The sequence below is a fragment of the Amphiura filiformis genome, chromosome 3, assembly GCF_039555335.1.
Source record: "Amphiura filiformis chromosome 3, Afil_fr2py, whole genome shotgun sequence".
Classification (NCBI taxonomy): domain Eukaryota; kingdom Metazoa; phylum Echinodermata; class Ophiuroidea; order Amphilepidida; family Amphiuridae; genus Amphiura; species Amphiura filiformis.
Window position 1 is genome coordinate 40,237,202 of NC_092630.1, and position 22,280 is coordinate 40,259,481.

At 35.2% G+C, this 22,280-nt stretch overlaps 1 protein-coding gene across 1 annotated transcript in view; it reads right to left on the reverse strand.

Moving 5' to 3' along the window:
• The window catches only part of LOC140148500 (uncharacterized), a 45,123-nt gene extending 24,309 nt beyond the window's left edge, over positions 1–20,814 (reverse strand). The window contains exons 1-7 of the mRNA XM_072170481.1: positions 20,569–20,814; positions 17,236–17,317; positions 9,804–9,901; positions 2,849–3,354; positions 1,972–2,250; positions 1,481–1,708; positions 586–772 (exon numbers count right to left, since the gene is read on the reverse strand). Of these exons, the coding sequence (XP_072026582.1) occupies positions 586–772; positions 1,481–1,708; positions 1,972–2,250; positions 2,849–3,354; positions 9,804–9,901; positions 17,236–17,317; positions 20,569–20,665 (1,477 nt within the window). The 5' untranslated portion in view covers positions 20,666–20,814. The remainder of the gene's footprint in view (positions 1–585; positions 773–1,480; positions 1,709–1,971; positions 2,251–2,848; positions 3,355–9,803; positions 9,902–17,235; positions 17,318–20,568) is intronic.
• Between the last annotated feature and the right edge of the window lie 1,466 nt (positions 20,815–22,280).

Below are 22,280 nucleotides of genomic sequence, written 5' to 3' on the forward strand. Positions count from 1 at the left end.
AAAACAATATTTCAATGTACTATTAAATACTAAAATTCAATTGTACTGCAATAATTGCAGTACAATTGAATTATTCATACTCCGATATCTGATAGCTGATTCTGCATGTAACAAGATTATTGATTATTCTATGGATAACCATGTAAATTCAAATTTAAGCTTTAATAAAAAATTAATAGAAAATATCAAGTCAAATTTAACATTAAAAAAGGCAATATAGATGATACGGTAGACTTTGCAGTCTTTGGAGGACCGTAGGAAATTACAAAACAAATGTATATTGTTTATATTTATTGTTTATATTTCTATGATAATAATCTTTCAATAAAGGTGGTACACTTTCACTATCAATGCACCTTATAACGTGGATACTTGTCGAAAAAGTGTTTAAGTGCGCATAAAACAATGACAAGATAAGTAACTTAATGTATAAAAGATAAGATACAGATATTAATTATGTGAACTTATTTACGTCATTCGCTACGCTATTGGCAATAAATGAGATCTTCCTTTTCAGCGCAAGAAAGTACAATCAGCCGATCTTTTCTACGTAGAAAAGCTGGAGAAAGACAAGTGTGCTATTACCTTTCTCTGCAAACTCCAGGTTACCAATGAGCATGATCGGGTCTGTCGTGTGGTTAGTCGTGATAACGTCAACATAGAAACTAGGAAAGCCGATGTTCTCGATGACAATGTCAATGATAATGTTCGTAGCTGTGCTCTTGCTTAGTTCACTCGGCCCATTCATTGTAATCACAGGTGCTTTGTATACCTACAAATGGCAACAATATGTAATTGGATATTAAAATTTCAATCATTAAAAGTATTGACGCATTGAAAGGAGTTTTAAAGATATTTCGGATCAATAGAAATTATGTATATTGTTCTATCATTACCACACACAAACAAATTGAATGTCATACGATATTTAGATAATTGCTTCATATTGGAGCTTCAAGATATTAAAAGAAAACAAAATGTCTCCCTTAAGGATAAGCAATCTTCTGCTTCTGGCTTTATAATGATAATGAGCAGTAATAATCGTTTAGCTGATTGCCAAGAAACATGAGAAACAAAACAACAGATGAGCCACGTCAGGGTCTCTCCACTGCCACGCAGCGCTGACTACCCCAGTGGGCACATAATAGAATTTCGACTTTGTGTCAACGTTGATACAACGTCAGGTCTGACCACTGGGTACAATATGAGACCAGAATGGCTAGTATTGACAACGGACATACTGCATGTAAGCGCTGTTGTAAGGATCATAAAAAAACACTCAATAGCCTGCAGGTTATGTCACATGGTGACAAAGTTGGAATCTTGCTTATTCTGTCCCCAAGAATACAGCATCTAGTGTGATTTGTATATGGTGATTCTAAAAATGAAATACTTTCCTACTATGTATTGCTTAAGAGAATGCGTCCATGTGCGGTACAATAATATTAAATTAATGTAAAATGAATATCATAAGCCTTACCCAATTCTCAATGTCATCAACTGCTGTAAAAGACGTCTGTCCAACCCAGATCTCATTGCCACCGTCATAAATCACACCAGCAGATACCCAGTAGTCGTCTCCATACTGTGTGGCGTTGTTGTATTCCATAACAGCGTAGAATTCAATTTGGATTTCACTTTCGATCTGATCATCACCATTTGTAGCGTCGTTTGCAATAGTCCCTAGGTCTATCACTACTCTGTCGTACTGTTAATTGTTTGAAAAACACAAATCACCCGAGTTATATTATAGGCTAATTATTAAAACTAGTTGATGTTATAATCATTTGGGATAACATCTACTACATTTCAGACATCATTTTCAAGGTAGCTTGCCAAAATATGTAAACCTTACAAACATTATTTGCAATCACTTACGCGTTAGTCACCAGCATCAGAATTCATTTCAATTTTCAAGGTGGCTTCCTAAATATATGAAAACGTTACAAATATTATTTGCAATCTACTTACACGATAGTCACCAGCTGTAGAATTCATTTCAATTGTCGCATCCGACGCAGTAAAGCTTCCGTAATTACCACCAATATGAACAATTTGTGGATCGCATATTGACATGATAGCGCTGGATTCATACTGCGTCAAAAGCTCAACCTGTGCAGTAAAGGACTGTTGAGGGAGCCAGATGGTCAGTCGGAATGGCACTCTTTCACCAACCAAAATGCTTGTTTGCGAAGTCCATGGGTCCAATTTTTCCAAAACGAAAGTCACATCTGATGCAATGCCAGCCCCCTGTGTAAATAAAATATCATAAAATTAGGGCGTCACGATTCTGGAAAACCGGAAAGGTAATCCCAGGAGTTCAGACAATGAGACAAGCAGTCCAGTTACAGCTGGTAACGCGTACGCTAGACTCTGGGGCGTGAGTACTTGACGGTACAAATTCGAGCCGACGCAGTGTCTAGCTTGAAATTCCCCTGATCAAGGAACTTCCTGCTAATTGCCCGGCCTACCTGCCCGGGCCTACCTGTATGAAACTCGGGAGCTAATCCTGTATGTGAGGGCTATTAGTATTATATAGGCTGACGGTTCTGCGGCTGTAGAAAGAGGCGTCTCTAAATGATGCGTAATCATTTATAAGGATGTGTCTTGGACCATATAAGCCTAGTGGTCAGCGACTTTCTGTAAAGCGCAATGCCCTTAAGTAATTGTGCTATATAAATTCGTGCCTTTTTTCGTGCCTGAGTTTCGACATTGAAAGCCACGCATGAAAGTCTGATCTTGTCCAACGTGTCATTTAACGAATTCTTGATACTAATTTGTATTGCTGCAATGTATTGGAAGATAAGCAACAAAATCAACGTAAATAGGTCAAATGTGTCAGACTTACCGCTGATCTTCTACGCCTTGAATGTGCTACTTCTGCTTCAGGTACATCGTTAGCTGATCTTCTACGCCTAGAATGGGCTACTTCTGCTTCAGGTACCTCGTTAGTTACAACAAAGTTTACCGTCACCGCAATGTTTGAAGTTGATTTCAGTTGTTCATCCACATCAGTCGCTACCATCCGTCTACCACGTGACCTGTGCACCGGATTCCTCGCCGATATGATAAATTCATAGGATTTGCCATGTCTGGGTTTATCTCCACCTCGTAGTGAAAGACTAAGTTCACCTTTGCGAGGGTCAATCATAAACAAGGAGTCTTCATTGCCCTTTTCAATGGAATAGAGTACTGTGGCACATGGACAATCATGTCCAGATGATGGACATTTATGCGAGTCGTGATCTTTGGCAGTTAAAGTGGCTACAATATTGTTTTTATATTCGTGTAATTTATTTACATTTATATCTACATAAAGTTGTTCTTGTTCAAAAGCTGGGATGTGGCTGTTTTCTGAAATGACAAAACAACACGATATTTATATCTAATGCCGTTGGTATAATGGTTATAAAAAGAGGAAATCAGTAAACAATACACATTAATTCTCAAATATTTTTTGACAAATTTTACTTTGTCTGCTGATATTCATATGACAAATGAGATAGATACAAAAAAAATTAACACAGTTCCCTTTCAAAAAGAATGGTTTTTAAATGACGTCCAACATGCCAAATGCAGCCTTATTTCTATTCGTGGAAGCCAATCGAACCAGTAAATTACAATTTCCCAAATTTCTTTTGTAACCTTTCTTTAATTTGCATACGAGATAGTCTTTATTATTTTAGACGATAATAAAGATCGTGATCATTGGTACTACATTTATAGAGGATGGTAAATGACAAGCCTGTGCTAGGAAACGAAACATTGGAAAGCGTTCATTTAGAAAATAGTAAAATAATCATTATCCAGGTATTATTTCAATGTTGTACGTCAAACGACTCCAGGATGTTATCACGGGATGTTATGCGCTAAAAGTGTGATTAAATTGAAACGAGAGCAATGTACACCAACTTGATGTGGGGAAACAAGTAAAACACACAACGGTATGCAGAGGGGATAACAAGCAACAACTGTAGGCACAGAAGCAGGTTCGATAGCCAAACTTTCCTGCAAAAACAACAGGGACGAACAGGATACATGTCCATAATTTCTTTCTCTGTAGTGAACTTGCTTTCATTGAGTGAAGACACAGCTTATTTTGCTCTGAGCTTGTTGTCTGGTTTGCTACTGAGTTCAATAATGAATTTCCGACTATTTTTTTTAAATTTTGTTCTTGAATTATATCATGTATAGTTTTTGCTATTTGATTTTATATTTTCCATTTGTTCCCTGAAGGAGAACAGTTTATCTACTCAAAATGTTGGTCGTTTTTTGTTTAATTTGTTTTTTGTCTGTTTGGTTTATACCTCTATGGGATCTGGAATTGGTAATTTTAGGCCATCAAACTTTACCTACTTCTGTACCTATACATTTGGTAGTCCTTGTCATTGTTTGGTTCAGTTTGTCTACCTATGTGCATAGTGATCCCTCATCACTCGTTCCAATGCACTTTCGTACATAACTATATTCCTGTCGTCTCAGTTGTTTTTGCAGGTTAACACTAACTGTGGGTCATGGACTTCTCAGTCAGCTACCTGCACAACCGATTCTTTTGTTCTGCAAGGCTCACTCAGTCATTTAATGAGGCAATACAAACGATCGAAATTGGTGTTGAAATGAGCAAAATTTTGAGTTACACCTTTTCAGTGTAAAATTTTTTCTCAGCCAAATGAAAAGCAATAATTTTCATTTTTCAGTAAATGGCTGGAAAAACTATAATGCTTGATACTGATTTTTTTTTAATCCTTGTGTTAAACTTAGGCCTGAAATTCAGTCATTTAGTGTAAGATATTCGATTTTTATAGGCTTCAGCTCGGCCCGCGAGCTTTTTCTTGATCAACCTTTTAGCTTTTCAAAGTAATATAGTTCGCTAATGAAGGATTTTCCCCAACTTTCTAAAGCACATCACCGTGAGCTATATATCATAGTTTTGTCAGAATTTCCGTTTTGATTTCACCATCTTTCACTGTCGGCTGAAATAATTTCTAAATCAACACGTGAAATCTAAAGGCTAGTACTAGCATTGTGGATCGATATCCCTGGGTTTAATAGGAATACCGGCATGGCTATAGTGTTGCCAGAACTTCAATATAGCAAAGAAATTCCCAGACCTATAGCGCTCCTACTGATCATGTTTAACCAGAACACCCAATTGGGGATTTAATCGCTGGTCGGGCAATTTGCTTTCAATGAAAAATTGACCTGGATAACAACAAAGGAAATATCGACTATTTCTGCTGGTTGCTCTCGAGATAAAAGTACTCACCATTGCCTACTTTTACTTAGTTTGACATTTTCTGAGCATGAATGGAAAAAGGGTAAAACAAAAACGGAAATTCTGACAAAACTATAACATATAGACCCACACGATGTGCTTTACAGAGGTGGGAAATATCTTTCTTTAGCAAACTATGTTAGTTTGAGACGCTAAAACATGAATTCCGTAAAAAGCTCGCAGGCGAATTCAAGGCCTATAAAAATCAAAAATATCACACTAAAAGACACAATTTGATGCTTAATTTTAACACCAGGATTTAAAAAAATGTATATCCAAGCACCAAGTTTTTAACTGACATTACTGAAGAAGAAAAAATATTGCTTTATATTTGACCGAGAAAATTAATTTCATAGCAAAAAGGTGTATCTCTGAATTGTGCTGATTTTTACATGTATCGATCGACTTTTAGCGCGACTAAGCATTTCTAAAGAATTGGTTGTCCAGGCGGCAGACTGTTCTGTGCCTACATTTGTTGTCTCTTGTCCCCTTTGCATACCTTTGCGTGGTTTACTTGTTTCCCCACATCAAGTTGGTGTACCTTGCTTTCATTTCAGTTGTTCGCATCCGGGGTTCACATACTCAAGGTACATTCTTGTATCATTTATTTTATCCTTCATGTTTTTTAAATCCTCGTCTGTCGGACTCATCATTACCCATTTGTTTGTTTGTTAGTAAATTGTATATTTTTTGAAGAGTTTCAGGAGCAGCATTATATTTGTTATGATTGATCAATGCGCGGTGACATTGGACCATATGCTACAATAAGGTACACTCCGGAACAAGAACTGAATAGTAGTATATCAGTACAGGTCTAGACTGGCCCCCAGTCTCGGTTCGGTTCCATCTCTGGATAATGTAACAATAAATAATTACGTAATGCCCTATGAAAAAAATGCCAACTCCCCCCTTATTTTCTTCAATGCCAAAACCCATTCCTCTTCATCCACAAATCGACGCCACTAATTACACCCACCACAGTCAACCATGCAGCAATATAGAAATATACTCGTATTATAAGTGAACGCGAAAGTCCATTGAGCGCTGATTCCGATGATTTTTAATGCTATGTAATCTACATTACCAGTCGTTCTCCACGGACCCGAGGGAGGGTCTAGTATATTGGGTTGATTTTTAATGCTATGTAATCTACATTACCAGTCGTTCTCCACGGACCCGAGGGAGGGTCTATACAGGTCCAACAACAACAATTCGTCCGAATCTTTCTGAATTTTTTTTTCTGAAGGAGTGATCTCTCTTTTTATTACTTAAATATTAATTTGGTTTACTTCTTCAAAGAATAAAAATGCTGATGAGACAAAGCGTTTGTGCAAGGAATGGAAACTCGTTTGGAATACATTTATTTTGGTATTGGTTTGGGGTATTTGTATTTTTATAGGGTAAAACATTATGAAAACAAACATAATAATGAAAATGAAAATTGCAAAGCGTTTCATTATTGAAGTGGCAATATGGCGTGCATGGTGTGCATAGCTATATAATTACGTCACCAGTACAAGCATAGTATGTCGCCTATTCACTTCTCCTTCTCATTCTATTCTATTACACTTATTTACTTTTTTCCGATCCAGTCCTATGCCTAATCAATTATTCATAACTGGGAACTAAATAATTGATAATCTGTTCTTTGTCTAACTGTTTTGCAGCATCGTGGAGAAAGAGAGTAGAAAAATTGATTGGCTAATGTCCTTTCACGAAGGCGCTGGGAAAACTTTGAATGATCAAAATGTACAACACTTGGTATTATGTGTCAGAGACACTTTCTTATGATGTTTACTAAGAAGTTCAAAAACATAACTTATAACGATTTAAATATTTATATCGTTGCCATTATCACTAATTATGTTGCGTCTGTTAAGGGATATAGAATGAGCGTTTATGGCGTTTCGACAGTATTTTTTGTGGGACATGAGAGCACCTCAGATGTATCGAATTGCATTCTGAATACGAAGCATGTCTTTCTGATATCAAATAATTTTTCATTTTTTGAAATTCACGATATAATACAAATTTTATGACAAATTATTAAAATTTGATATTTTATAAATTGTTGATATATAACAGTCCTCGAAATAAATTTTATGATATATTCTTCAAGTGTATGTATCTGGGAGGAAAAGCCGACGATCAATTGAAAATGTTGACCTTTTATATTGAAGATATGGATTTTTTCCCAAAAAAGACCTATTTTTTTTGGTGTTTTTTGTAAAAAAATTCATATCTTCAATACGAAAGTTCAAAATTTTCAATTGATCGTCGGCTTTTCATCCCACCTACATACACTTTAAGTATAAATCATCAGATTTATAAAGTTTACTTCAAGTACTGTTAAATATCAAAATATCAATTTTTAATGATTTGCCATAAAATGTGTATTACATTGCGAATTTCAAAAATCTAAATTATTTGATATCAGAAGGATATTCTTCGTATTCAGAATGCAATTCGATATGTCTGATGTGCTCTAATGTCCCACAATAGATACTGTCCAAACGTTCATACCCCTTCCCTTAAGGGATCGGAAAACAACGTTTGCACAGTATTTTTTGTGGGACATGAGAGCACATCAGAAATATTGAATTGCATTCTGAATATGAGGAATATCCTTTTGATTTTTAAAGTGTATATAGCTGGGAAACGCCGACGATCATTTGAAAATTTTGACCTTTCGTATTGAAAATACACATCACCCAGACCTAAATTTGTAGGTCTTTTGGTGAGACAAAAATGTATATCTTTAATACGAAAACTCTTAATTTTCAAATGATCGTCGGCTTTTCCTCCCAGCTATATAAAACTTTAAATAAATATCATTAGATTTATAAATTTTACTTCGAGGACTGTTAAATATGGAAAATATCCATTTTTAATAATTTGCAATAAAATTTGTATTATATCATGAATTAAAAAAAATGAAAATTATTTGATATCGAAGGACATTCTTCGTATTCAGAATGCAATTCGATATGTCTGATGTGCTCTAAGGTCCCACAAAATACTGTGCAAAGGTGGATGACCGACCCCTTAACAAAGAAATAAGATCAGGCCTACATAGACTCACCAATAAATAACAATACTGATATTATTTCCAATTTAGTGACATGCACTGCCTAAACCATTTTGCTATGAATATATTGATTTCTTTCACTTATTTAAAGACCCGAATAAGGGCAGACTCTGTACTACTGAATTACTGGGTAGTGATGTAATAGCCTCAATGAATAGTTGACTATTATGACTTGCTCTTTGTTTCTCCTGAATCAAACGTTAAAAGCTATTACCGTAAATCAAATGGTTCCACATTGTTGTTACTGCCAAAGATTTTTTACCATTCTCATTTACAAAGTTAAACAGTTAATTTACTCCTGTTCTTACTATTGTTTTTGTTTGTTTGTTTACTTTTATACTTGCCATGTCACCCAATTACCGTATAATTCTGTCAACAAGCATACCATATATTCATCTAAATGAGTATTTTGTTGTTGTTTTTGACGAAAGAGACAAAAGGCAGACGCCCTCCATAAACATTACAATAGATTGATCTTACAATCATAGGTTACGTGTTTGTACAGCCCCCTGCAACATTACAGTTGCTCAAACTCCAAATGTTTTTGTGGAGGGTGTCTGCCTTTTATCTCTTTGGTCATAAAAACAAAAACAAAAACAAAACAAATAACAGAAACCACTCAATTAGAAGCATAATGCTTGTAGATGGAATTACACGGTATTGTAACTAACTGTACCTCAAATAAAGTGTCCAGGATCAAACTGTGAAGCAAGTAATATGCGTTAATGTTCATTTATGTTAATGCGTTAAGTTGACCACAAATTAAACATAAATTCCGTTACGTTATTTAGCTACAACTTAATTTGGTAAAGCAAAAATGTGCAACCTTCTAATTGCAATCTTACAATCAAAAAGAAAAACAACCGTAACTAAAAAAGAAAAACAACCATAATTTTATTATTGTGTACCTAAGACATGGTGATACATGTTCTATTTCATTAATATTGGTCATTTTGAGTGGCGTTTGTGAGGTCTGTGGACCAAAACACCCACCTAATGACCTTGAAATGAAGAAAACAAATTTAGTTTGCCCCAAAATTAGGGTTATTTGAGTTTTGGCTAAAGATATCCAAGATGCGATCTTATACTGAATAGAAATGTGATTACCTTATAGATGAGAATTGATCTTAGATATCTGGAGGTTGGACGTTGTAATTTTTGTGGTGTTTTTGATAATGCTTCGGAAATTCACACTCCCTGTGTGGAAGATTAAGGTCATGTCTTCCATAGGGGGTGTATAGATTTCAACTGGAATAGCTCATTTTGACTTCCCTAATGTGTCGCAAAAAAAAGGGGGGAAATAGGAGATTTTTCCCCAAATGTAAAAAACCTCATTTGGAGCCACAATACCATAACGCAATTGTGTATTCTTAGCAGATCTATATGATAACGGAATACTCATTCCAGAATTTTATTTCATTTTGAACCATTTTGACTTACCTAATGTGTCGCATTTTTCTCCTGTCCAACACGGCGAACACAGACATTCCCCCGTCAAGTTTGAACACATTCCGTGATGACATTCTATTTCTATATACCTATGTTGTAAGTAAGATGACACACAATGTGAACTTGGTTAGTTGTAAGAAAAGACAAATATAAGCAAACATGTTTTCCAATTTGTTCGCAGATGTAACATATGATATTTTGCATGTTTCGTAAGATTGCGCAAATCATTTTGGTCAAGCTTTTAAATCCTATTTGGAAGAGCAATCATCAACATGATCAAACTGATATTTTGTTTTTGTATTTGTTTGTATTGACTTAAAACTAAAAGTAATCTAATTATGGTCTCTCTGTGACACGTATCAATATTACTGCTGCATTAGTCACTTTGTGACATTTATGCTAATTGCGGACCAAGAATGAACATTCAATGACCTTGGAATGAAGAATACAAATTTAATTGGTTACCCCAAAAGGGTCATTTAGAGCACACAATATTTTGGATTGCAAGTGATTAACTGATATGTACTTGTGTTTTCTTATTGTTTGCTGCCTTCTAACAGACTCAATACACTATATGTATATTCAAACACTGTCGCAATTTCACAATTTTAGATGAAGATTGCGCTTAATGTCGTTAATGAAATTAACAAAGGAATAAACAAACGTATTTTCCAGAGGTAATAAATGATTCAAGTTGCGAAAATTTTTGAAGACAACGTATTGCCCATACTTATCAATTTGGAAGAGCAATCATCGAATGATGATTTGTCTGATTTGCATTCTTATAATCAAAAAGAAAAACAACCTTAACTAATTTATTGTGTGCCTATAAGACATAGATATACGTGTTTTATTTCACTGTTATTGGTCATTTTGTGTAGCGTTTGTGGACCAACACACCCACCTAATAACCTTGAAATGAAGAAAAACAAATTATGTTTGCCCATAATTAGGGTTATTAAAGTTCATGTTAATTTCTGCAAGTGATTCATGATCATAATGATTGAAATGTTCTTTTCGGTTCTTATTGTTTGCATATTGTGTACCAGAAATAACGTTTTGTTCAAACGCTAACACAACTTTTCAGTAAGATAACGCATAATGTTATATTGTTGATCAAACATATTTTTCTACTTTCAATCTCGTCCCAAACAACAGAGAGGCTAGTTTCGTGCGTCAAGCATGTGTGAAGAAAGTGATTGCGCGAACTACTCCATTTTGCCTAACCTGCAAATCTTGGTAAATTGTAGGAACAACCATCAAAATTATTTAATTATTCTCAATTTTGTGATTCCCTGTTTTGTTGTTGTTTTGTTTTATATTATAATCAAAAAAGAGAATAAAACACAATATTTTCTCATTCTGTGTCTGTCGCATGTCGCTGAGTGTTTTTTAGCTGCATTAGTCACTTTTTGACATTCATGCTGTTTGTGGATCAAGAATGGACACCTATAATGACCTTGGAATGAAGAAAGCAAATTTGTTTACCCCAAATGATGTCATTAAGGCTCACACTAATTTATGCAAGTGTTTCATAATCACGATGATTGAAATGTCACGACTTTTTCTTCCTGTTTGTTTGTTGACTTATGTATAATAGACAAAGCTATAATGTTCAAACAGCCTTACACAATTTTACAATGCATAGGAGCATACTATAGATTAAGATACCGCATAATATGACATTGGTTAGTTGAAATAAACAAAATTTAAGCAAACGTATTTACCAATCTGTTTCTTTAGATGCAACAAAGGATTAATGTTGAGAACATTTTGAAGAAAGTAATTGTGTGAATTGCCCATACTTGTAAATCATTTGTGGAAGAACAATCATGAAATAGTTTTGCTTTGTTTTCGTGTTTGTTTGTCTGTTTATTTGTCTGGTTTGTTTTCTTGCGATCAAAATGAAAATAAACCTTAATTAATGTTTTTATTCTTTCTCTCTCTATTTCCTATGTTCTATGTCTAAGACATCTCTCTCTATATATCTATAACACATCCTGCGGATTCCTGCGTCGAAGACGATCTATTTTACTGCATTAGTCACTTTGCAGCATGTGTGATGTTGACCACAACGACCACCTAATGACCTTGATATAAAGAAAACACATTTGGGTCAGTCCATGTCGAAACAGATTGAGTGTACACCCACCCTCTTGGATTTTGCTCTCCTTTGGCTCAGGGGTACCTTTCATGGATCCCTAGGTGAGGTCACAAGAAAAAAAATCAAATTCCATTTCGTTTGCGAATGGCGGGCAATCAAAGTTTGGCGACCTCGACCAAAATTGTGAATTTAAGGGGTCCAAATGACAAAGTGCTCTCTTTGAGGGCACTTTCTTCTTAATTGAATCAGTTGTGATCCTCTTTTTGAATGTGGTCACTCACTGGCTGTGTCTGAAAAACCTAATGCCAAAAAAGATAGATTTCGGAATTTCGTTGGGATTTCAGAGGGGGTCAAAATCAGCACTTCGTACTGTTCAATCAAATTATCTTGATTTTGAAGGACCCATGATAATGTCACAGTGCACTTATAGGTCCTAATTATGTTCAGAATGGATTAACCATATGCCAATGTCTATGAGCAATTAAAAAAAAAGAGAAATTTCTAGACTCCTACAGAATTTTAGGCCACCCTAAAGTGGTTCAGCCACAAATGGCACTTAAAGTCGGCAAATTTTGACCCCTAATAACTTTAGGTGTACACCAGATATGAATTTCTAGTCTTTTGCATCTGAAAGAATGTAGTTTAATGTTATTAGGAACATGAGATTTGTTTTGTATTTTTTGTGTTTTAGTATTAAGTTGACGCTTTCAAAAATAGTCATTTTTGCCTAACATACCATGCATACAGGATACGGTACAAAATGCCAATTTTAGTATGATATTTTTTATATTTTTGATCACTTTATAGCCATTTGTATTATTTATCCTGATATTTCAAGTTGCTCTTGAGTCAAGTAATAAGAAAAAACTACTTTCTAATCCTCTGGATGGATTTTAAAGGGGTCAAAATGCACTTCCTGGCAACGATGCACATGCAAAGTACAGGTTATGGGGTCAAATTTTCAGAATGCTCCCAATTATGTCAAGTAATATATCAAATTACTCGTATGGTCATGAGGATTCCAAAATGTATAGTTTGTTATGTGTCAGACCTTTCAGGAGGGCGCTATGACGAAAAATGTTCATAGGTCAACGACCTTTTTGAAAGTAAAAAAAAAAAAAAAATACAAAACAAATCTAATGTTCCTAGTAACATTAGACTACATTCTTTCAGATGCAAAAGACTAGAAATTCATATCTGGTGTACACCTAAAGTTATTAGGTGTCAAAATTTGCTGATTTTAAGCGCCATTTGTGGCTGAACCACTTTAGGGGGCCTAAAATTCTGTAGGGGGTCTAGAAATGTCTCTTTTTTTAATTGCTCATAGACATTGGCACATGGTTAATCCATTCTGAACATAATTAGGACCTATAAGTGCACTGTGGCATTATCATGGGTCCTTCAAAATCAAAGATAATTTGATTGAACAGTATGAAGTGCTGATTTTGACCACCTCTGAAATCCCAACGAAATTCCGAAATCAATCTTTTTTGGCATTAGGCATTTCAGACACAGCCAGTGAGTGACCACATTCAAAAAGAGGGTCACAACTGATTTAATTAAGAAGAAAATGCCTCTCAAAGAGAGCGCTTTGTCATTTGGACACCTGAAATTCCGACGTTTGGTCAAGGTCGCAAAAGTTAGATGGCCCGCTATTCGGAAACGAAATTGAATTTGAATTTTTTTTTTTGTGACCTCACCTAGGGGTCCATGAAAGGTACCCCTGAGCCAAAGGAGAGCATAATCCAAGAGGGTGGGTGTACACTCAGTCTGTTTTGACATGGACTGACCCATTTGGTTGAACCCCCGCCCCCCCACACACACAAAGGGGTCATTAGAGTTCACAATAATTTTGCAAGTGATCATTGATATACGTACTCCTTACCTTCATATTTTGTTTTCTGATAAGTACCAAAATTAACATATTCACAGTAAACGGTATACTGACAAAATTAGATAAACGCTTCGAGTAAGATAACGCATAGAACAAAATCTGCTCACATATATAACAAATTGCATTTTTTTAAATATATATTTTAAACATATTCTCCTCCCTCCCCCGCCTTAATTAAAGCTAAATCTTAGTTGGGGCACAATCACCAACAATTATGCATTTTGCTTTTGTTTGCTTTTTATTACAGTCCAAATTAAAACTTCTTATTCTGTGCCGACATGTTTTGACGGTCTACAATGGTTTCGGTCTTTGTATAGCTGTGTTTGTTCTATTTTTACTGCATTAGTCACTTTGTGACATTTGTGATGCTTGTAGACTTGGAATGGGAATGAAGTAAACAAATGTGTTTACCCCAAAAAGTTCGTTAGAGTTCACATTAATTTTACAAATGATTAACTCCAATAAACTGATCACGCTATAACTCATGCTGCCACTCAGTCTTTGTAGCTCTTTGTCGCTGTATTCGATTTCTGACTTCATGTACCAGGATGCCCACGCACTAAGAACTGACATGAATGTTCTGCAACGTTTTCGTAGAGAATAGAAAAATTGATTGGCTAATAATGTGCATGCATTCTCGAAGGTGCTGGGAAAACTTAAGAATCATGTATGGATGTATACACGCTTTGGTATCAGGTGTCAAAAGACACTTAAATTATAATAATCAAAATTCACGTTGTATGAAGATATTCAAAAACGTTTTTTCAAGCATTTGAAAACAACATCTGTCATTGCCAATAATACAAGTGCAAAATTATATTTTCAATCTAAACTGTTGCGTCTCTTTAATAACAAAAACTAGGAGCAAGTTGGAGTCTTAACAATGAGTTGAAATTGAGTGGGTTGTATAAGTGGTGTATAAAAGTTATATCCAATCCATGCATTTTTTAGTGAATCATGCAGCACTAATGGCCACCTATAATGAGAAAAGAAAAACAAATTTGTTTACACCTAAAATAGTCACTAGAGTTCACAATGATTTATATAAAGCATAAATTATGCTTATTATCATTGTGAACTCTAATGACCCTTTTAGGGGTAAACGAATTTGTTTTCGTTTGTCATTGTAGGTGGCCACTCCTTAGTCTATACAAGCAGCACAAATGCCACAAAGTGACTAATGCAGTAAAAATAAAAAACAAAATAACAATTTCAGAATTGCACATTTCCATGATCATAATTGGAATCAGCATGCTTATCTTTACAGGGAAACATCTGTCATGTCTGTAGGAGATAGATTGTACTTCATGCATTACAGATTTTAACAGTTTTCTACATGGTTAATATCGATAGAGAAGAAAACCACAAATTGATTCTTCGCTGATCATGGCCTCGATTTGACAAAATAATATTGACAACATTGACCATGCCTCAAATTAAAGACGTCAAACCGTTTAACACGATTGATTTAAAGCATTTATTACCATTGCTTCATTGCCAATAACAAATATATCTATAATCGTTGTATTTGTAAAAAAGCGTTTTAAGTTGATTTTCGATAACCTCGATTTGGACTACATCATATTTATTTGATTTTTGAACGCTCCATCGAATTTGTCTTTGCTTAGTAAGATTATGTTACGTGTTGTCGTATACGATTATTATGTTCAAGCTTAATGTAAACGAGATGACAAAAGCAACCTTGTCAAAAACCGCCCAAACATATCACCCTTAATCTTAGAAAACATGTTTCCATTATTGTCTAATTTTGTGAAGTGAACTCTTCTATAATGACAATAAATTAGTCTGATGAGCGCATACGGTTTGTTACAGAGGTTAGACCCTCCCTCGGGTCCATGGAGAACGACTGGTAATGTAGATCACATAGCATTAAAAATCAACCAAGAGGTATGAGGCAAACTGATCGCTTTTATAGCACAAAGTTGCTTGGTTCTTGATCTGTCCTGTATGAGCAACCTCAAACAAGTTATGCGAAGGTCAAAAAGGACATTTTATTAATTGGTTCTCGGAAGCTAAGGGGGAGGGGAGAGCTAGTAGGCGTATGATTTTATCTACGTCCACTATAAATCGAAGTATTTAGAAAAACAAACACCTAAAGGTATTCCATTGTTACATGTTTTAAACACTTAAAGGTGTTTATCACAGTGAATGTATAGCAGTTTAAACAACTAAATACTAAAGTAAACACTTTTAAGTTTAAAAACGCTTGAAAAAACACGAGTATTAAGTTTATAAGCAACGTAAAACCAACATGCATTTTTGAGAGACTATCGTATTATGAGACAAGTATTCATGCCGGGTGAGAATGCCATTCTAAGATTGAAATGATGGGAAATTGTTACAATATTTCAATCCGTTGAGCTGAATTTATACTACATCGCTGAGCGATAACGATTGGTTTTGAGCCAATGAACATGATGAAATAGAGCGCTTTTTGTTGCGTTGGGAAAAAGCGTGCTACGTCATTGGTCAAATTTGTAAAGCGCACTGTGACGCTCCGTGAAGTGCGCTTAATAAAAGTGTGTTATTATTATTATTAAATACCAATCGCTCGTCGATCAACGATGAAGTATAAATTCAGCTTTAATAGTGGAATGATCGTACACACGTTTTTGAGACTGAAATTCTCACTCAAAAACAGTGATACATATTTATCTCTGAACGATCTTCACTGTTTTCCATTAGAAAGTACGAATTGTTCTTTCGTGAAAGAGTCAAATTGAACCCCTCCACATAATTATCAAATTAGCGTGATTAGTATTGTCTCTTGAAAGAGTACGTCTTTTTTTAAATCTTTTCTTAGTTATTTATTTCGGTCTCTATGAAAACAATTGAATTTGATCGTTCCTTTCTTGTTCTTCTTTGTTTGAGTGAAGCAGCCTTTTGGGTCGTTTTCACAGTTTTAATCTGTTTTACACTATTTTCAATGTACTTCTGCATGTTTGGTTCATTCAAAGTTTTCTTCGCTCGAGACATTTTCAAGTAATTTATGATAAGATGGAACTGCCTATAACGGATGGAACGCCCGTATATTTTAATTTAAAAATTACATTGTTATGTCTCCATAAACCAGAGAAAGAAATATGGTGAAAATTATCTGTGAAACAAACAATTACTTCTATTTTAGGGTGATATGCTTGTATTATAAAATAAGACCATTAAATTTTGGGAGTATTTTAGAATAAGCAAGCAAAAATAGGATTGATTTAACCTTTTTGTGAACTTCAGTGCTTGTGATATATTCAAATATTTATCATGTCTACCGGAGTTCTGTCCACCATGTCCACCAACTGATTTTTTTAAAGAGACTTTTTATATAGTAGGCCTAGACAGAACTCCGATAGACATGATAGGTATTTTAATATCGCACACTGAAGTTGAAATTTTATACATTTATTTCTTACCTTTCGGCGCACTCGCCGCCTTCGCTGCAATGTGAAGTTGTGAGTTTTTGGCATATCGTCGGTTGAACGACACCGTCGAATGCTGTGGAGAAAAATAGAAGAAATGGAGAATATCAGTGAGAAATGAAAGCTGCTGTTAAAATTGAAAAATAAGGAATTTTGGGTGACAGATCAAATGTAAAATTAAGAGGGTACTCTCTAAATTCCAGGGACTTATTAGAAGGACAAAACCTTGAAAAGACTTAAAATTCAAATCTAATGGATTTAAATTTTACTCTAATAAAGATTTGAATTTTAAGTCTCTGAAAGGTTTTGTCATTCTAACAAGTCTCTTAGACTTATTTTTAAATCTTAGGAATTTAGAGAGTAGAGCATGTATTTGAGAAGAAATATGATGAGGTTTTTGGGTTGTCGGCGGGTGAGCAAATCACCGAATAAGCTCGAATAGGCCTTACCTAAGATCCGCATTTATAACATGAAACTGGAAAGAGCCAAGTTAATACGCAAGAAGACAGCCAATTTGAGCCTAACATTACAAGCTATTACAAGCTACATCAACATTCACTAGAGTTCCATTTAGCCCTACAGAACAAGTTTCGTGCACTGGAAGATACAATCATAGATACTAAAAATATGATACAATGCAGGAGTGTGATCTTACTGCCAAAAAAATCCAAAGCCATAGCAGAAACAATCAATAGCTGTGCCAGGGAAGTATATAGCTGGAAAGGAAGTGAAAAAGAAGGAAGAAACACTCTCAGAAACCATTCTAAGCTTAGAAGAGGAGAGAAATGCAACAGCAAACCAACATTCAGAAAATAGAGTACTCAGAAGTATGTAAAACCAGAACTAAGGGAGAGGATGAGAATGGGATGTATTGAAGGAGGGAGGTGAAGTTGTAATTAGTAAGCTAGCTGATCTTTTCACAGAGAAGGCAAAATACCAGACAATTGGAGCAATGCCATTATCATCCTTCTTCATAAGAAAGCCAACATCACAGATCTAGGAAACTATCGTCCAATCAGTCTTCTATCCAGTGTAAACTTTTCACCAAAATCATCACCAATAGGCTCACTGCTACCTTGGACTTCAACCAGCCCCGAGAACAAGCCGGATTGAGAAGCAGATTCTCTACCTCAGATCACCTTTACATGTAGTTAACCAGATGATAGAGAAAGCAAATGAATATCACCAACCATTGTGTTTGATTTTCGTAGACTATGAGAAGGCTTTCGACAGCAATAAAATTCCAGCTGTACTACAGGCACTGGTTGACCAGGGAATCGAGAGCATATAAGTCAACATAATCAAGGACATAATATTATACAGCAAAGGAACAGCTACCATCCGGCTACACTCCGAGAGGAACAAAATCAACATTCACCGGGAGATACCATGTCACCAAAACTTTTCTACGCAGCTCTGGAAGCCATCATATAAAAGATTGACTGGGAAAAGAAAGGGATCATCAATGGGGAGAGGATAAGCCATGTGAGATCTGCAAATGATATTATAATATTTGCAGAAAACCCTGATGATCTGGAGTCTATGCTGCAAGGCCTCAACAATGGAAGTAACCAAGTGGGGCTGAAGATCAACATGAACAAGACCAAATGTATGTTCAACAGTTTGTCATCAAGAAGCAAATCTACATTCACTAAACAATACTAGAAGAAGTAAAAGAATATGTACTTGGGTCAAGTTGTCAAAATGAGCTACAACCACTTTGACGAAGTTAGAAGAGTAAGAGCAGGATGGGATGCTTTTGGAAACTTGAATGAAGTGATGCAGAGCAATATGCCATTATGTCTTAGAAATAAAGTCTACAACCAGTGTGTCCTCCCAGCCTTTACATATGGCTCAGAAACTTTGGCCATGACTTTAAAAGTGGAAAGGAGCATGCTGGGGATCACAAAAAGAAACAGAAAAAAATGAGTGGATCAGAAGCATGGCACAGGTCCCCGATGTCATCCAGACTGTGACACAAAAGAAGTGGTCTTGGGCTGGTCTCATCAGATGGACTATGGACCAAAGTAGTTACAGGATGGATACCTAGAAATGGTACTAGGCACTCAGGAAGACAGAAAGTTAGATGGAGAGATGAAATTACAAAATTTCTTGATGTAATTTGGTTGAGAAAGACGTGGAATAAATCAGAGTGGCGTCACCTTAAGCGGCCTTCACCCTGCAGTGGGTCGACGATGGCTTAGGATGAAGATGATGGTGATGAATATATATGTTTTAACCAGAGCTGGACACAATTATTTCTTAGCAATATAATTTTTCTCTGCAAGGTCCTTTATAGCTTTGCATTCTTGCTCTTTTAATAGAGCATATCTCAATAGGTGTTCCATAGTTTGTGGTTCAGTGCCATACGCAGGTCACATCTTCGATGTTTAGATATCCCCACTTCTTGAGATTTAATTTACATCTGATTCTGAACAGCTTTATTTTTACAACGTGATCATGATGAGATAACAATAATACATTTTCCACAAGATCATTCATCTTTGCTACTAAATCAACTTGTAAAAATAGACTTGAACTTCAACATTGAATTGGCCGTGTATCCTTTCAGATAACCTGTGCGTTTTGCTTTAGTAAAGTAAGTTTACGTTCACCTGGAACCCCAGAGATTACTGTTGCAGTAAATTGCGTAATGAGTGTTAAATTGAGTAAGATTTGATCTTTCCCTAGAAGTCCTCTCAAAAGGACTTCTCTTGGGAAAGATCAAATCTTACTCATATTTACCGACCTAGGGTACCAAGTAATTTCAAATCGAGTGTTAAATTGATAACTCAAAATGTCCAATAGATTATTCGGCTCGTCTATATTATTTGATTCAAACATTGTTTTAAATATTTTGGAATCAGATCAGGGGAAACAAATTGAACAGGAAGAAGCAAAAATGAAAACAACATCTGTTATCTTCTTGAATATAACCGTAGCTACGCAAAAAAGAAATGCTATTAATTTAGGTCGAAATGTACATAATGCAGTATGCAGGCTAAGATTGTACTTCATTAGTAGCTATACTAAAATCTTTTGCATATGCATTTTTTTTAATTTACATTGTTCGTTTTCGTGCCTATCGTTTTACCTATAGTTTGATATTCTAGTAAAGGAATGATCACTTTATCTCAGCAATTCCAATATTAGGCTACACACTTATAATACTGCAGGCTCATCTAGATGTTACCCAGGATGTTACGCTATTGTTTTCAGTATAGAAACCAATTTTTTAAAAAGTGCAACATTTCAAAGCAGTTTGTATAAGAGCAATATTACAGGTCAAAATTTTGTTTTTTACCTGTTATTTTTCAAACAACTTACCGATTATTTGAGCTGTAAATGAGACTATGACAATAACTAAAGCTACTTCTACATTCCATCGAACGTCTGAATATTTCTTCATCTTTGATATCTCCATTCGTTATGGACCAACATCTTAAAAAAGTTTCCAGACGATATAAAATCCACAAATAGAAATATTCCAACTTGAATCTGCGATAATGTTATCCAAAAAGTAACGCCAAACCGTTGAAATTTATATCCTAACACTAGAAAGCGCAGACGAGAGCAGCATCATGGCGGCGCGGTGGTAAATTTGTCCTTTTTCTTGGGTGGATGACTCTTACGTGAAATTGAATAAGTTTGCAGGTGAAGTAATCAATACGCAAGAAGGCCGCAGACTATCGCTATCCATGCGCTGACTTTAACAAGGGGGGGTTTCAATCAATTATCACACAAAACGTGTCATTAATAATTAATCACACTTCTGACAATAAATAGCGTAGTTTTCATTATTGTTAATTTTCCCATTAAACATCATGATTATTTATGCCATTATTTCACTTTAATATTGCATGAAATTGGCCTTATAGAAAATTGAGAGTTTCATCAAAATTTTAAATCGTACGTCAAAAGACATTTTTGTAACTATGACGGTCACTATGGAAATTGTAGAAATATTGTTGTTGATAGGCAATTTACAATGTTGCTATTATTCTTCAAGGGGGAACCAATAGTAAATCAATAGCGTTTTCAACGATTTTTTGGCCGGTCGAGGTACATGAAGGGGCCGGTGTTAGTTCGATTAGAGTTATTTTAAATGCCACGCTGCAGCCAGTCTAGTCTTTGGAAGAGTTGGCTTTTCAAAAAGTTCCGGGTAATTTCATGCGTGGAATGGGCACACTGCAAAACGGCAGCGTAGGGTTCAAAGCCAAATTTTCGTCCCCAATGTCATTTTTTGGTCCAAATTTTAGCCATTTATTTTTAACGACCCTTTACTCTTTGCCATCCCCATTTTCATCCCTGAACATTTCTGGGGGAAATTTTCCCTCAGCCTACGCCACTGCTGCAAAGCTAAAACTATAAAGTTTCCCTATTATATTAACTTTTAGTTTACTTTTTATTCGATTACAATTCTAACCTACCGGGGGCAACTTAAAATCAGTATATTTTTTGTTCAAGTTATCTTAATCTCTAGGGATTTCTGATATGGTTGGACGTTGCAGCAAACAACAGCAATTTTGCCGCCTCGTTTTTTCTAGACTCAAACAAAGTCATTCATAATGCAGAAAAACGCAACGGAGAACCAAAACATCTAGGTTTCGAATAAAAAAATTGTTTTAAAACACCCCCTAACAAACGAAACACACTCCCACATAGCCCCGCCATAAAAACAAAACCTTGAACACAAATATACAAAAAAACAAAAATAATACACACCAAACCAACAACATAGGCCTACAAAAACATTGTTAAGTAAAAACGTCCGATTTTATTCAGATTCAGATCTAGCCGGATACTTTGCAATTTCATGAAAATAAATTAAATAATTTTCCTTTATATCTATCGAAATTAATTGTTTTATTTCAAATAATTAAATTCATTCATGGCAACATCATTGTAATCAAATATTTATAAACTACTTAGGTGCCGCAATTCTAGTTAACAGAAGTATCTCGATAACAATGTAACAATTACGTATATGTAAATTAATGTTGACTTATTAATCGAACACAGCAGAAATAGATCGCAAA